The 16,792-nt window shown below is 43.4% G+C and overlaps 2 protein-coding genes across 5 annotated transcripts in view; one reads left to right on the top strand and one right to left on the bottom strand.

Moving 5' to 3' along the window:
• The first annotated feature begins 283 nt into the window (after window positions 1–283).
• TRAPPC3L (trafficking protein particle complex subunit 3L) overlaps window positions 284–16,792 on the top strand; it is a 51,353-nt gene continuing 34,844 nt past the window's right edge. The window contains exons 1-3 of one of the 4 annotated variants that reach the window (XM_070417519.1): window positions 284–367; window positions 5,007–5,458; window positions 14,151–14,305. The gene's annotated coding sequence lies outside the window, so the exon portion shown is untranslated. Of the gene's footprint in view, window positions 368–1,553; window positions 1,799–2,037; window positions 2,195–5,006; window positions 5,459–14,150; window positions 14,306–16,792 lie in introns of those variants that run through there. The other 3 variants (XM_070417518.1, XM_070417520.1, XM_070417521.1) reach the window with 3 other exon arrangements.
• On the bottom strand, window positions 4,966–7,962 carry CALHM4 (calcium homeostasis modulator family member 4). The gene is made up of 2 exons (XM_070417523.1): window positions 7,405–7,962; window positions 4,966–5,349 (listed from the first exon to the last, which is right to left on the bottom strand). Exons 1-2 carry the CDS (start codon window positions 7,960–7,962, stop codon window positions 4,966–4,968), a joined length of 942 nt encoding a protein of 313 aa, XP_070273624.1.

Below are 16,792 nucleotides of genomic sequence, written 5' to 3'. Positions count from 1 at the left end.
CTGAGCCCCAGCCCCGCGCCGGCCTCCGCCCGCTCCCGAGTTCCGCGTTCGACTCGTTGGGCCTGGCGGCGGGGCGCTGAGCAGCCGCCTGTGCCACGCCCGCTCGGGATTGGCCGGGATGGTGAGGGCTCCCGGTCTGGCGTTCGTCACAGACACCTAGGGCCGGCTCCGGGGCTTCGCGGGGCCTGAGCCCGAGGAGCCCCTCCGCGCGGCATCCGCGCTCGATGAGTCAGGGCTGAAGGGCGGCCTCTGGTTCCCGAGCGGGAGGGAGTCGCCGGTGGAGGCTCGGGGAGGGAGTTCGCGGCCTCCGGCGTTTCCGGCTTTTCGGTTCGCGATCGGATGGCCTGTGGGGAGACCGGCGCGCACTGTAAGTGCGGGCTGATGGTGCGGTGCAGGCGGTTTCTGCGCTTCCGCCCCGAGGGCCCGTGGCGTCCCGCGGGAGCTGGGCGGGAAGCCGTGCAGAAGCCGGCGGGCAGAGGGAGGGAAGCGGAAGCTCCGCCGGTGGGTCCCGCGGGCCGGACCCCTGAATGGCGACTCCGAGTGAATCGGGGGAGAGACCGACGGCAAGTCCGGGGATCTGGCTTCGGCGTTCAGATCCCGAGGCTCCGCTTCTAAGTGTGTGAAATGCGCGCGGCTGTACCCGGACTTAAAGATGTCTGTGATTGCGGATTTCTGTGAATTGATCAAGAGGGTGTCGGTTTCAGGAGCAGTTTTGAAAAGCCATGTAAAAGTGTCAGGACTCTGAAAATTGTCCAGAACCTTCGACTTGGGAACATAAAGCCGAGGAGTATGCTTCAAACGTATGCATGTCACCTGTCAGTTCATCGCATCAGTTCCAAAGAAGGTTTTCAAAGGACCGTAATGGCAAAAGCTAAGCAAATGGCTAAGCATGTTGCTTTTATGAGAAGAATGTTAAATAACCATGTTTATAATAAAGGAACATGGTTAAGTAAAGAAATAAAAATGGTAAATACAATAAAATACTCTACCACTAGTAGACTTTTCACTCTTTGAGGTTTCCCTTTGCTTTGTTTTCTGTATGAAAGCAGGTTCCACTGTGTAGTGGGAAACCGTTTGTAATAAGGTCCCTAGTGATGAGGCGCTCGAGTCCGCTTTCACCCTGAAATGAACGTGCCCCATGGACTGGGAGGCATTGATCTTGTGTGAGGGAGTATTGATTCCTTGTCGCAGAGGAAGGCAAGGACACAGACATTCAGGTGCCCCTTGGTACTTAGGTATTGAGGGGGCATTCTTTTAAACTTGGCGGGGGGGGGGGGGGGAGCGGGATCTCTTCTGAAGTTGATGAGAATCAGTACACGGAGTAACTGCACATGCACGGAGCTTACCTTCCTGGATACCTCGGTTCCGACAAATTACGGGTTTGTCAGCGGCCAAAGAGCTTCTGGGCAGAGGGAGCAAGGCAGAGCTCCTGGCCCGGGAGCCCACTTGGTATTTCGGAAGCCTGTGTGGCTGGTGCGCAGGGACCTGGGTGGGGATTGGGGGGCGGGGAGGGGGCGGGATTACAGGTCAGGTAGGGTCATTGGAGGGTTTCGCTGGGAGAGGGCCAATCTGACTTTGGCTACCAAGTGTAAATATACGTAAGCGGGACGAAGCCTGGAAGTACGGGGACCAGTTAGGAGGCTATGGTAACAATCTAAGCAAAAGACGGTGGTGACTTAGACCCGAGCTGTGCGAGTGGAGGTGGTGAGACCGTGTTCAGATCCTGGTGCAATGACTGCGCTTGACCCACCTGGGAGAGCACGGCATCTCCACGCGGTCCGGACCGGAGGACAGCGAGGTGAAGGGCTGTTGGGAGCCTGGGAAGACACAGACGCGCCGCCCCAGCGGGCTGCCTGGTCGGAGGCGCGCAGCCCCGGTGGGTGGCAGCGTTGCGGCGCCCCGAGCACAGGACCCGCTGCCACCCCGGCGGGTTTGGTGCTGTAGACGGTGTCGGCACCCCTGGTCGGAATCCCCCGGGCTCGGGGAAGGGGGTCGGAGAGCACTGGGCGAGGAAGAAACTGGCGCACGGGGCCGGGTCCCAGATAAAGATGAGAAGGAGGCAGAACGCAGAACGCCCTGCCCTGGCTGGCGGCAGGCACTACCTGATTGCCTACAAAATTTTCCTGTTCCAGGTCTGCCAGGAAATACTTGGAACAGAATATACATCTCATGGGATCTATTAAATTATTACTGGGTAAAGATGCTTATTTTGTAGGCAGCTTTCTCAAATTCGAATTATCTCGAAGTGAAAATCAACAAAAAGCCGATTACTCTTGATTTATGAAGTGTATATACAACAAAGCACCTCATAGATCCAGATTACTCACCATCCCCCACCCCCCGCCTTTGGCATTTGTTTTCTCACATTTCCAATGGAATATGTCCACATTATAAAATATTTTACAGTAGCCTTAGCGGGTTTGGTCAGTCCATAGAGTGCTGGACTGAAGGGTCCCAGGCTCGATTCTGGTCAAGGGCACATGCCCGGGTTGCACTTTAAACCAACTTAAAATATTAGAATGCAGTGTGTTTTATAATATTATAGATATATTTATTTAATTTACAGGAGCAATGGTTTTGCCTAGGGCGGAGCATCAGTGCATGTAGAATCACAGAATGCCTGTCCTAGAAATTACCTTGAAGAGGTCTTCATCCACAGGGTGTCATTCATGACAGGCTTGTGTGTCCATAAACTCCTGAAATGTGTTGGTATGCGTATTCATCTCCTATTGCCATGCTAACAAATTACCACAAACGTAGTGGCTTAACACAAGGCAGATTTATTATCTCAGAGTCCTGTAAGAACAGTAGATATTTCTTCCTGTTCTGACACAGGTTAGACCCAGTCTCAGTGAGCCAAAGTCAAGCTGTCACAGGGCTGTGTTCCTTCTGGGGGTACAGGGGAGAATCTGTTTCCTTGATTTGGCTCATGACCCCCTCCAGCCAGTAATGGGTAATGTCCCAGGCACCATGCTCACAGTCCTCCGCACTCCTCTTCTGTTGCTGCTTTGCCTTCTCTGAGTCCTCCTGTGGCCCTCCTATCAGGACTCGTGATTATATCTGTCCCACCAGGATAATATCCCCACCTCAAGATCCTTAACTTCACATCTGCATTGTCTCTTTTGCCACATAAATTATAAAGTAACATTCCCAAGTTCCAGGAATTGGAACATGCACACCTTTGGGGGAGCCATTAGTCAGCCTACCACAATATTCAAACTCTGAGGTATATAAGCCTGTGTGTGTGTGTGTGTGTGTGTGTGCGCGCGCACTCACACGCACGCAGTTTTTTCTGGATATTTCCTCAAAATAGCTTTTCCCAGAATGGCTCTTCAAAGGGGTCCATGACTCAATATAGTTTAATCACCCACTCCCACAATTTAATCACCCGCCCCTGTCTCTTGTCGGGGATCATTATGTCCCAGAGAGATTGACTTGCATAAGACCATATGAATGAGAGAGTATGATTTCCTGACATTCACTTGGACTCTTCAAACTATGGCCTATTGAAAACAAATGGAGGATTACAGTGTTCTGCCACTCCCTGCATGAGAAAGAGCATACCCGAGCTTTCTGGTCCAGCGAGTAGCTGTGGCTAATAGAATCAGTGCTACTGGTTTTGAGTGGCTCAGATCCAGTGATGCCTCATGGAGCAGGGAAAAGTTGAAGGTGAGCCCTTGTGCATGCAGGTACAGTGGCAGTGGAAAAAGAGGGACTCAGGTGTGATATGGCATCTTATTGGAACTCAGGATGTTTTAGTTATTCATTGAAAAACTACACCCACAAGGCCCTGGAAGTTTGATAATCCGCCTTCTGTTGCTGCACTGCAGTGGAGTGCATGGTCAGACGTCAGGCTACTGGATTCCGGTTCCATCACTTCTAAGTGTGTGACCTTTAGCAAATTGCTTGACTTCTCTGAGTCTTGAACGTCAGCTTGACTATTGGCATTTGGTCCATTGCCCAGCAAGCAGTCATTGTTTTGGTTTAAAAAATAAATACAAGCCCTCATTTTGCTTATTTTGGCCAATGACCCAGTTGCCCATGTAAATGTGGCAAAAATCAGGCACAAGACACCGGATATATCAGAAATAATCAAGATAAATAAGAAAACTGTCAAATATTAGAAATGCAAAGTCACACAGAGGAAAGTCAGGTAGGTCTCCCTTTTGGAGTTGTAGATAAAGAATATGCAAATATAGGTGACAGTCTTGCTTCCTCAAATGGATTTTGACTGCAAAATTACAATTAATGAAAAAGCACAGTGTTATATGTCGTAGCTATAAAAATGCTCCCAGTACAGATGTGCTACAGATAGTACTTATGATACTAATGATGATACAATAATGCATCATCTTTCCCTGGTTATGGCAGGATGACTCAAGACTTCCTTCAATGGGCTTCTCCCTTACATGTCACCATGAACGGACTTTTAATCCTGGTTTCCAAAAGGTCAGATATGTAAGTGTAGAGGCAGAAGTAGTGAAACATTTCTGCATTTAGAGATAGAAAGAAAAAAAAAGAAAGAAAATCAGAAAATAGAGACAGGGAAAATAGTGATACAGACATGAAATGCAAAGAGGAGGGAGAAGGTAACATTTGTTAGCACTTATTTTAGGAAAGCCACTGTGCTATGCACTTTGCTTATGTTACCATATTTAATCCTTACACCAGCTCTGTGAGGTAGCTACTATGTACAATGAAATAGCACTAAAAATAGTAATTTTTGCCCAGCTATTAAATAACAGAACCAAGATTCAAATGGTGATATAACTCCAAATTCCATTTTGTTTTAATAAGACAGATATAGGCAAAAAGAGACATTGGCACAATTATCAAATTGATTTTGGAAATGGCGTTTTGCACATAATAGAAGAAAGAGTAAAAAATAAAGGAATTACATTGAAACTCCATCATCATAAGAATAAAGTACGTGTTAAGCAACTTGAATTGGGAGAGGTGCTATAATCAAGGTTTTAATTCAATACCTCCTGGTGTGCTTTCCTCAGCCTCATCCACCTGGCCTCCAAGGAAGCTATAGTGACCTTGCAAGTCATCACCCATACAGAGAAGACTGGGTACTGAAATGTCCTTCCAGTCCTGACACGAAGGAATGCGGATGTGTTTGACATCTTCATTTCCAGGAACGAAGCCAAATAGTTTCCTTATGCGCTGCATGATGAGGAGGCGTGAGTGCTGCTCTGCAGCTTGCTCAAAGAGCTCCTTCTCGTTGCGGAGGTGGTTGGTCCAGTAGCAGTGCTGCAGGGAGGTGAGGGGAGAGCAGCACCTTACCAAGCAGCAGGAGACGAGGGTAATGATGGTTGCCAAGGTGATCAAAATCCAGCCCAGCATCTTCATGTAATTATTTAAAAGGAAAACAGAAAGCATCAATGCTTCGAATATTCAAGAAATAGCCATAGTAAGAGGGATTCCCACAAAACAGGACCAAACTGTGGACAAGGTATTTGTTTTTCTAGTTTTTCATGTACTAACAAGGTGATGATCATTTGATATGGATATGGGTATGATGGGGGTACAGGCCCAACCCGTTCAACTTGGTTTTTGGATTACAAAGGGTTTTGAATGAATTCTAAGTGTTGTCCTTGAAGTAGCAGACGCTATAACTCACCAACTATCTTGCATAAAGGTACATACAGTATGTTCTTTGCTTTTAGCTCAACCTTACTTTTCAACCATCAGGTACAGGCCCATGCATTCTCTGGGGGCTTAATAAATATTTGATAATGATGGTGATGAAAATGATATCATAGATAATAATGGTAGCCTCCTAAGGCGTCTTCAATGATGTGCCAACAAGTATTCATTAATATTTCTTCCTGGTTTGCTCTTTCCTTTTATTTTTTTATGACCAAAGAAGAAAGCCAGTGAGCAGACTCTTATGTTCCTAAATGTATAACGACTTATTGTTTTCCTTTTCCTCTCCCTTCAAATAGTCATTTGCTGGCTAGTTTTATGACTTATTTTTGAAATATACTTTGAAAGGAAAATGAACTAGATTTTATTTGTAACTATTTAGTTTCCACCATTAAATATTGATGGCTGTTTTCTACTCTCACAATCCTTCCCTCCCCGCCCCTTTTAATTCTTCTTCTTTTCAGTATTCAGCAGTTGTTACATAAAGTGAGAGACACAAATTTCATACATTTGGGGAAGCCAGCAGTAGGCAGCCATAGTCTGGAAGGTGAAGGTCTCTTCCACAGTTTGGTATTCACCAACACGCCTGGGATTCCAGTGTGTGTACGCTAAGATAGCTGCCCTCTGTGGAGGCTAAAGCCTACAACGTGCTCATCACAATTAAACTTAATAGAGGCCAGCGTGGTGGAGGAAAGGCCATCTCAGATGCCCATTAATTCATCAGCTGTCATTGACTGAGCCCCAGGTTGACCTCCACCATGTGCTGTGCATGGTGCTTGGTTGTGAATAATTTAAGACACATTCGGTCTTAAAGACTGCCAAAGCCGCAGTCTTTAAGCCTAAAGAGAGAGACAAAAGAACAATCGAAGAAATATGGTAAAAGATGTCATTTTTTTGATATGTGTAAGCACAGGGTTTTGGGGGAGCACAATGGAAGAGAAGTGGACTTGTTTCAAGGAGAAGAGTATCAGGGAATACCTCTCAGAGGAGGTGATGCTCACACTTAAATCATTAAAGAGGAGTTCAACAGATGCAAGAAGTTGAGGAGAGTTCCAATAGGGGGAGAAGACAGAAAAAGAAGAGCAGAAAGACTTGGGGAAGCCGCACAGGTTTGGATTCGCAGGGTCCTAGGAGACATGTGGGAAAGTGCTTCAGGCCTTCCTCCCACTCCCTCATCCAACTCCTCACACAAACCTGTCCAAGGCCACTTAATTTAAGACCATCATTCTTGTTTAATTTTAATTATATTTAAGCTTCCTATAATTTTAGATATTTTAATTTATAAGAATTCATATTTAAGAATATATATGTAGCAAGATGAAAATTACTCATATGGTAATAATAATTTTAATAACAATATCTAAAATTCATTGTTTTTACAGATATAGATTCTGGACACAGTACTGAGCATTTTAGATATATTAGCTGATTTATTCCTCACACCGACCCTATGCAGTTGATCCCATTAATATCCCCATTTTACATCCGAGAAAAGTGAAGCATAAAGAAGTTACCTAACTTGCTGAAGGTTTTGCAGGTTACTAAACAGCAAAGCAAGACTTAAACCCCGGTCTGTGATGCCAAAGCCCCATATCCTAACTGTATTTATATAGCTGCTCAGTAGATCACTTTGATGATTGACACCTAGTTTGTGTTCTATGAACAGACAATATGAGAAGCAGCAGGATGCGAAATGTTTCCCATGATAGTTACTATGGGAGAGGATAACAGAAAAAAAAATCAAGAACTTACTTGTGACTGGTATCTGTGCAGAAGAGCTACTTCATCTCTTACCAGGATCATGTCAGAAGGAGCTGATTTGCAGCATGGAAACCCAGCTAAGATCTCCTCCCGTTTGCTGGCACTGATGTTGTCAAACACTGGGTAATGGTCCACAGTTACAAATTCACTTGCTGCACATTCGTAGTAGGTGCCTGTCATCAGGGTGGCCACCAGCCACGTCAATGGAGCAACGAGTGCCCTGCCGGTGATGCTGAAGAACCTGAGGCAAGCCAGCTTGCGCTCCAGGAAGCCGATTCTCCGGTGTGGAGGGGTACAGTGGCAGCAGTAGTCACTCGAAATTGTCCACATCTGGCTTCTCAGAGCGTAGCCAGCAACCAGAAGGATCAAGGCAGGAATGACTAGGAAAGCAGAACCATAGTAGAAATTTTTCCCAACCTGACACGGACATCTGAATGTGGAGGAGGAGAACAGTTGCTGCCCGCCAAGAGTCAAAGCAGCAATTAAAGAATTGATCCATGTTCCACTTCTCTGCAGAGAACACGCGATATTGTTGAGAGTTGAGCCCATCGTTGGGAAGCTCTTCCACCAACCAGCGCGGAGCCCTTTCTGATCATTAGACTTCTTGAGCTGTAACCATTTTATGGGATCTTACTAGTTTAACTGGTTGTGTCAGTCAACCAACATCCTTATATGTTGAAAGGACCCTAGCATCTACCCATGTGCCCCTTGGGAGTCCTAACCTAATAAATGCACTTCATTCAGGTTACAGCTGGGAGAAATTGAAAGAGGGTTCATCTGGTATGAGAGACAGGAGTAACTTCTTTAGTGTATTTTCCCACTAAAGAGAGGATGGCCTGCTTGAAAAGCAAACTACTGCCATCATTCTATGGGCTGCTCTGTGTGACCCAAAATGCTCAGCACCAGCAAATAGAGCATTGGAAGCAAAACAGCAAACATTCTTACTTTTCTACTAGTCCAGGATATGGCATTAAAATTGATGGAAATTACAAAAAACTAAAGTGACCCAAAAATTCACAGCTCTGGTGTGTCCATAGCCCAAGAGTTCTGCCAGAAGATTCCAAAAACTTTCCCAAAAAGAGCAGAACAAGTTTTGTGTAACCCTAAAGCCGAATCACAACAAAAGCATTCTAACTTTGCATAAAAATCTATTTGGATTGACAGAATCTAATTAATAATGTGTTGCTTTATAAATTAAGTTGTAAATTTGTTTATAAAATATATTTTGTTCTATGGAAATGTAATATTTGGGTACTAATAAAGTTATATATCTATAAAGAAGAAATAAAATGATCAAATTTTTTATAACTTCTATATAAAAGGCACCTGACTAGGCTTGGTTGGGCTTATAAAAAGTGAGTAAGATATAAGTTTCTGTTTTCAAAGAAACTCTCAACTGGACATGATTAAATACATAATGCGTGAATTGAAACATAATGCTGAGGAATTCATCCAAAGTGCAATACAAAAAGACAAAGAAATAACATATTTTTTAAAACTAATGAAAGAAAATAGAAGACAAATTAAACAACTCCATGATCTGTTTATTTGAAGAGAAATAAATGAGAATTTTGCAGAATCAAAGAAAGTTCTCACATCAGAATGGTGTTAGATGTTATGAATAGTGTAAAGATAAGTCCACATATAGACATGCCATAGTAAAACTACAGAGTATGAAAAATAAGGAGATATTCTTAAAAGCTAGCAGAAAGAGGGGATACATAACCTATGAAAGACTGACAATAGACTAGCAGGAGACGCTAATCAGCAACAACAGAGACCAGAAGACAACATAGAGTAACTTAATACCAGGTAAACAATCATTCAAGATAGAACGAAATAAAAATACATGAAACTAAGAGAATTTGCTGCCCACAGAACCTCAGTAAGAGGATTGTTAACATACATTTTCAACAAGGAGAAAATGAACTCTGAGGAAAGACCTGGAGTAAAAAATAATGATGAGTACAAATATGATATTCTTTTTTTTTTTTTTTTTTTTTTTAATTAAATCTTTATTGTTCAGATTATTACATTTGTTCCTCTTTTTTCCCCCCATAACTCCCCTCCTTCCAGCTCCCACCCCACCCTCCACCCTCACTCCCCACCCACTGTGTTCATCCATAGGTGCATGATTTTTGTCCAGTCACTTCCCGCATCTCCCACACCCCTTTTCCCCCCAAGAATAGTCAGTCTATTCCCTTTCTATGTCCCTGATTCTATTATAATCACCAGTTCATTCTGTACATCAGGTTATTTATTCACTTGATTCTTAGATTCATTTGTTGATAGATGCATGTTTGTTGTTCATAATTTGTATCTTTACCTTTTTCTTCTTCTTCCTCTTCTTAAAGGATACCTTTCAGCATTTCATATAATACTGGTTTGGCGGTGATGAACTCCTTTAGCTTTTCCTTATCTGTGAAGCTCTTTATCTGACCTTCAATTCTGAATGATAGCTTTGCTGGATAAAGTAATCTTGGTTGTAGGTTCTTGGTATTCAGCACTTTGAATATTTCTTGCCATTCCCTTCTGGCCTGCAAAGTTTCTGTTGAGAAATCAGCTGACAGTCGTATGGGTATTCCCTTGTAGGTAATTGAGCCTCTTTCTCTTGCTGCTTTTAAGATTTTCTCTTTGTCTTTTGCTCTTGGCATTTTAATGATGATGTGTCTTGGTGTGGTCCTCTTTGGATTCCTTTTGTTTGGGGTTCTCTGCGCTTCTTGGACCTGTAAGTCCATTTCTTTCTCCAGATGGGGGAAGTTTTCTGCCATTATTTCTTGAAATAGGTTTTCAATATCTTGCTGTCTCTCATCTTCTGGCACTCCAATAATTCTGATATTAGTCCGCTTAAAGCTGTCCCAGAGGCTCCTTACACTATCTTCACACTTTCGGATTCTTTTTTCATTTTGCTTTTCCAATTGGGTGTTTTTTGTCGAATCTTTGGTTTGATTCTTGTGCTCCTCTGGTCTGCTATTGGGTATAATATTCTTTATTTCAGTCCGTGTATGCTTACTTTCTAATTTCTTTATCGTAGCATCGAGGGTCTCATTAGTTTTCGTGAGGCTCTGCACAAATTTATGGCAAGCCCTCAAAATTGCGATTCTTAGCTCCATATCCTCCATTTCTGTCATGTTTTTTTGTCTCCGCATCTTTTATGCTTTCTTGGTGCACCCCCTTGTGGTCTCTGTGCGCAGTCTTGTTCTAGCCAAGCCTTAATTGTTGTAGTTAACACTAGAGGGATTTGACCACCAGGCCGACTGGCTGTAGGAATCACCTGTGTGGAAAACTTCAGTCCTCTGGGGAGGCGCGAATCCAGCCTTTGCCTGAGGCGATCTGCAAATGGTTGTGCGCAGGGTTTGGGCGGGGCGGGATCAACAGGGCGGGTGGGTGGAGGGAGCAGTTATGGCCGCTCTCAGTCCCGTTCCCAGAGGCTCTGCTTCTCAGAACCCCGGCAGCCGCTGCAAACCTCGGAGAGAAAGCTGCCCTCAGGTTCCAACTGATGCCGGATAATCCCACTTCTCCCGTTTGAGTCTGGGTCCCTAGAGACTCGCCCGGATCTGGTGCCCAGAGTCTGAGACTCACTCCCGACAGAAAACGACAACCGCGCCCTCAGCCACCAGCCCGCTTTGCGCGCGCACCTCGGTACCTTTGTATTTTCCACACTGCGCCGCCTCTGAGCCTCGATTTGCTGTTCTCTTTCCTTCTAGTTGTAGAGTCTCTCTTCAGCCAGCCTTCCTGTGGTTCTGGGTGATGTCCGTTCCGTCTTTTAGTTGTATTTTTGAAATGGTTGTTTGCGGCAGCGGTCTCCAGTGTTTACCTACGCCGCCATCTTGGTCTCCACCTGTGAGCTTTCCAAATATGATATTCTTAAGATGTTCCTTTAATTATAAGACGTAGGAATAACTACTCTTTAAAAGATACAACTAAGGCAATACATGGTTATAAATATGTATGACTACTAAAATGGCTAAAATAAAAAATACTGACCATACCAAATGTTGGCGAGGATTGCAGTGTAACTGCAACCCTCATACACTGATGGTAGGAATGTAAAGTTGGAAAATTGCAGTTTCTTTAAAAGTTAACTCTACATCCACTGTATACCACACTCATTTATCTCCTAGGTATTTGCTCAAGAGAATGAAAGCATATGTTCACAAGAAAACTTGTACATGAATGTCCATAGCAGTTTTACTTACAATAGCTGTGAACAGGAAACAACACAATAGCAAGAATAAATTCAAAATCATTTCCTAAATAAAAAATTCAAGGGAAGGAATACATAATGTGTGACTATATAAAATTCTAAAAAGTGTGAATTACCAGGTAATCTATACTGACAGAAAATAGACCAGCACTTGCCTAGTGGTCGGCAAACTGCGGCTCATGAGCCACATGCGGCTCTTTGGCCCCTTGAGTGTGGCTCTTCCTAAGCCTTAGGAGTACCCTAATTAAGTTAATAACAATGTACCTACCTATATAGTTTAAGTTTAAAAAATTTGGCTCTCAAAAGAAATTTCAATTGTTGTACTGTTGATATTTGGCTCTGTTGACTAATGAGTTTGCCGACCACTGGCCTAGGTTATGGGGGAGGAGAAATGAGAAAAGAGATTACCAAGAGGCATGAGAAAGTTTGGGGGCATTGTAACCATTTGTACCAGCAGGATTTCAGTTTATGGAGATGATTGCGTGATGACACAGAGAGGCCAATACCACTGAAAAAAGAATTTATTACTTACATTTACCAAGAGAAAGGGGCATGCCAGGCCACCCACGGCCACATGAGGAAACAACAAGTTTGGTCAGGAGGCAGAAAGGCGGAGCAGAAAGCTTAGGCCAGAGCTTTCCCTGGTGTTTCCATGGAAAAGGTAAGATAGGGCAGAGAAGCCAGCCTGGAGCTGGCTAGTTTAAAGAATTCTGTCGGGCTTTGGGGCATAGGGGCTGTCACTACTTGCCTGGTACCAGGACCTGGGTTGATTCAGAGTAGGGGAAACATTGGCTTGTTGTATGACAGATCAGAAGGTGCTTCAGAGTATGGGCTCTGGATCGCACAGGAGATGTAAATCGCTTTGCCTATTAGTGTGGCCCTGTAATTATTGGATGCTAAATAGTCAAAGAATCTAAGATAACACAATTAAAACAGAGTGATGGAAATGTCAATTATATTGATTGATTTGATGGCTTCACGGTTGTATACATAGGTCAAAACTCATCAAATTGCATATCAACTATATCTCAATACAGCAGTAAAGTTTTAGGTAGAATTATTAAATAATAAAAATACAGTGTATAGGGCATTAAAAAAGACAGAGAAAACAAACAGAGAATATTGATAGGAAAAGAGTTAATAAACAAAGGGAAAGGATGGTAAAAAAAAAAAAAACCACACAAAATAATGGTAGAAATGAGACCAAACACACCAATGTTCACACAGGAAAATTAAATAGCTAACAATTAATTACTGATGCTTACTCTATGACAGGCACTATTCTAAGAACTTTATCTTATTTACCCTCCACAATCACCCTATGATGAAGTACTAGTATTATCCTCAGCTTTTTTACCTATGAGAAAACTGAGGTATAGAGAGATTAAGGAAATTGTACAGGGTCACACAGAGATGAATAGAAGAAACAGGATAGGACCCAGGTGGTCTGGATAATGCTGTTAACCACCACACCAGAGCTGGAAAGTGATTTAAAAATATTCATGCTGCTTACCAGCAATATATCTAAAACTAGGCCACACATAAAGCCTGAAAAACCATAAGCTCCGGGAAAGACGTATGGGAGCTGTGTTGTAGGCAGTTAGACAGACATGAGCAGAGCAAGGACCATGGGCCAGGTACAGAGGGTCATCAGGGTGGAAAAGCCCCAGCTGTACAGGACAATTGAAGGGTAATAGGACCTAACCCCAGGGTGATTGGACCTCCTGACCTTTCCTCCCTAGAGATAACATCTAGGTCAGCGGTTTTCAATCTGTGGGTCGCGACCCCTTTGGGGGTCGAACGACCCTTTCACAGGGGTCGCCTAAGACCATCGGAAAACACATATATAATTACATATTGTATTTGTGATTAATCACTATGCTTTAATTATGTTCAATTTGTAACAATGAAAATACATCCTGCATATCAGATATTTACATGACGATTCATAACAGTAGCAAAATTACAGTGATGAAGTAGCAACGAAAATAATTTTATAGTTGGGGGGGTCACCACAACATGAGGAACTGTATTAAAGGGTCTCGGCATTAGGAAGGTAGAGAACCACTGATCTAGATCCTAGTTGTACTTCAGCTCCAGGCCCAGATAAGCAATAAAACCAGCCAACGCTGATGTCAGGACCAGCTGCATTGAATAATGTCCCCCTGCCCTGTGGCCAGCCAATCAATCAGTAGAGAACACAACCCAGAAAGGATACACCTGGAAAACTGCTGAACATTCTATTGAGATCTCCCCCTGGGACCTCCCCTAACATCTCCATCCTTAAAGCCCTTAGGACAGAGCATCAGTGTGCTCTCCCTCCCGGAAGCTCACCCATGCCTTTCCTTCCCTTTCCCCCTCCCTGGAGGCCCCATTAGCCGCCTTACTCTCAAGCTCCAAGAGCCCTTCCTTTACCTCTAGAACTTGTTTCTCAAGCCCATTTCTTCTAGGAATTACTTCTTCTACCTCTGTCATTTACCCAGTAAATGCTCTCTTACAATTTGGGTCTGGACTCTGAATTCTTTCCTAGCCAGAACCCAAGTACGGAGGTTGCTGAACCCAGGTTTGGTCTGACTTCACCGGTCTAACATCTGGTGCCATTCCCGTTGCCTACAACAGCTGGACGTGGCTTCGCCTTGTCTGAGAGTTGGGGATGATCTCGGATGGTGATTATATGGCTGACGGGTTAGTAGATTTTTCTCTTTAGCTTCTCCCCAAATCTCTACTCAGCTGCCCAGGTACCTCCCAAAGGACCAGCATAGGGGAGTGGCCCAGCTCACCATTTACTTGGGTTGATTGACACTGCAGTGCAGCTATGATGAGCCTGAAGAATGCATCTTATTTTCAACCTCCGTCCAAATTCAGGCCTAGGACACTGAAAGGACTCTTAATAAAAGAGGAAAAACGTATGCATTATTTTGAAATGACTCTTGTTTCTAGTTTGCTGCCAGGACAATCAGTATAGATCAGTGATGGCGAACCTATTTTTTTGGTTGATTTTTCTTTGTTAAATGGCATTTAAATATATAAAATAAATATCAAAAATATAAGTCTTTGTTTTACTATGGTTGCAAATATCAAACAATTTCTATATGTGACATGGCACCAGAGTTAAGTTAGGGTTTTTCAAAATGCTGACACGCCGAGCTCAAAAGCTTCGCCATCACTGGTATAGATCATGTACATGTTTGAAACAACCTCCCTGCGTTCTTCTATTTAAATGAAGATCCAAGTGAGCCTTGTGTGCCCCAGGCTACTTCTTTTTATATGAAACCCAAGTACCAAAGTTGCTGAGCCCAGGTTTGGTCTGACCCCAACCCCTCTGGCCTGACACCTGGTGCCATTTGCACTTATTACAGCAACTGCATTGCACAGCCTGAAAACCAGCAAACCACTGTCCTGGAGGCCATGCCTACGGCTGAGCTTGTGCAGACTGTGCTTTTGTACAATAGTCCTGGCAGGGACCTGCCTGAAAGCCTGCGGTCCTGCTGCAGGAAGAGCAGTGCTTCATCACGATGTCCATTCTCATGGTGGCCCTGATGTCACCATACCACACCTCTAGAGTTTTGTGAAATTGATTCCCGTACCATCTTGTGTGATTTCTAATCTATGATCTCTCCCCTCTCACCAAGTACACAAAACTTTTCTATGCTTTTTTCAGGGATCTCTCATGCAGAAGCCAGAATTGCCCAATACTGGGCCCATCAACATACTGTCACCATACTAGTAGCTTTTGTGAATCTACCCCTAAAATATTTTTGTAATGTAGTTACAGTGTGTTCAGAAAAAAAAAGGTTTTTATATTTGGAATCAGCAAATTTAGCCTAACTCACTCTTTGTTGCCTACTACTGAGCTAACATTGAAAAATATTCCTAACCTCTCTGACTGAGATGCCTATCCTATAACATGGTATTGATTACCATGCTGACTACTTCTCAGACTGTAGTTGAATGAAAATGAGATAAAGAAAATTAAAACCATGTTGTAAACTGTAAAGTTTACATAAATAAAGGTGCTATGAAACTGCTACTGAAAAGCCCCCCACACCTTACGGCCCAGCAAAACTGATTTTCCTGAGAGTGGGGTCATAAAACAAAGGCATGAATGGAAATACCTTAAATATTGTAGAATCCCATTCAAGATATTCAACTTCAAGAATAATCTTTAGTAATTATTGTTTATATAGTGCATTGTAATGTGCTTTATAGTGCACATTATCTCTTTGATACTCACAATTATTCTGCGAGGTGGGCATTATTACTGCCGTTCGCAGATGTGGGGACTGAGCCGGAGAGCAATAAAATGGCTTGCCCAAGTCACAGAGCCAGTAAATGGTAGGACTGCAGCTTAGCCTCAGCCTCCCCAACCTTCCTGGGCTCTTTCAACTATGCCATGCTGGTCTTCAAAGTCGTCAGTAGTCTGTCACTTTATAGCTAGAATTCTCCAGAACACATAGGGCTAATTGACTCAAGCTGTATGAAGTAAGAGACTACTTTCTTAAATTGAGTTGTATGCTTTTATTTCTGGAAACGTTTTGATCCTCCACACCCTGCAGTTGCCAAGATGAGAGGGCTTCGTGTTTCAACTTTAACTATACTTGTGCGTAAATAAAGAGCTTTCAATAGCCAACATCTCAGGGACTATTGAAAGGAAGCTAAGGGCTTGCTTTCTCTGCCAGGATCATCATACATTATTAAAGTGTAGAGCAGCCATTTTGAGCAACAGTTTTATAAGAAAATATCAGCACCCCAAATTCTATCACTCCTTCAAATTGCTAGTTCTGGGTAAAAAGTTACCAGGTATATTTAAATTTTCTAATCACACCAGATGGGATCTATGATACCCATTGTTTGGGGGATAATGTGATACCCATTAGAGTTGATTAGGTCTGAACCCAGGATTTAGTGCCTATAGATTGCTGATCCTGTCTTGAGTTCACACAACAATCAATACAAAGACTGAATAATGCTAACCTTTAGATCTATCTTGGATTGTGAGGGTTTCTGTTTGTGATTTCAAAACAATGCCTTGGCATGAGAGCAAAACACCACTCTCATACTCCCTTGGGCTAAAGAATTTTCAGTAGATGGTGCTTCTGGTCTGACTTCCTACTCTCAGCTTTCATGCCTCTAGATTACAGCTCACCCTCACAAGTGGAGCCGTACTTACTT

Source organism: Myotis yumanensis, unplaced genomic scaffold (genome assembly GCF_028538775.1).
Source record: "Myotis yumanensis isolate MYYU_CA2020_CCGP unplaced genomic scaffold, mMyoYum1.0.hap1 SCAF_6, whole genome shotgun sequence".
Lineage (NCBI taxonomy): Eukaryota > Metazoa > Chordata > Mammalia > Chiroptera > Vespertilionidae > Myotis > Myotis yumanensis.
This window is presented reverse-complemented; position numbering and strand designations above follow the sequence as displayed.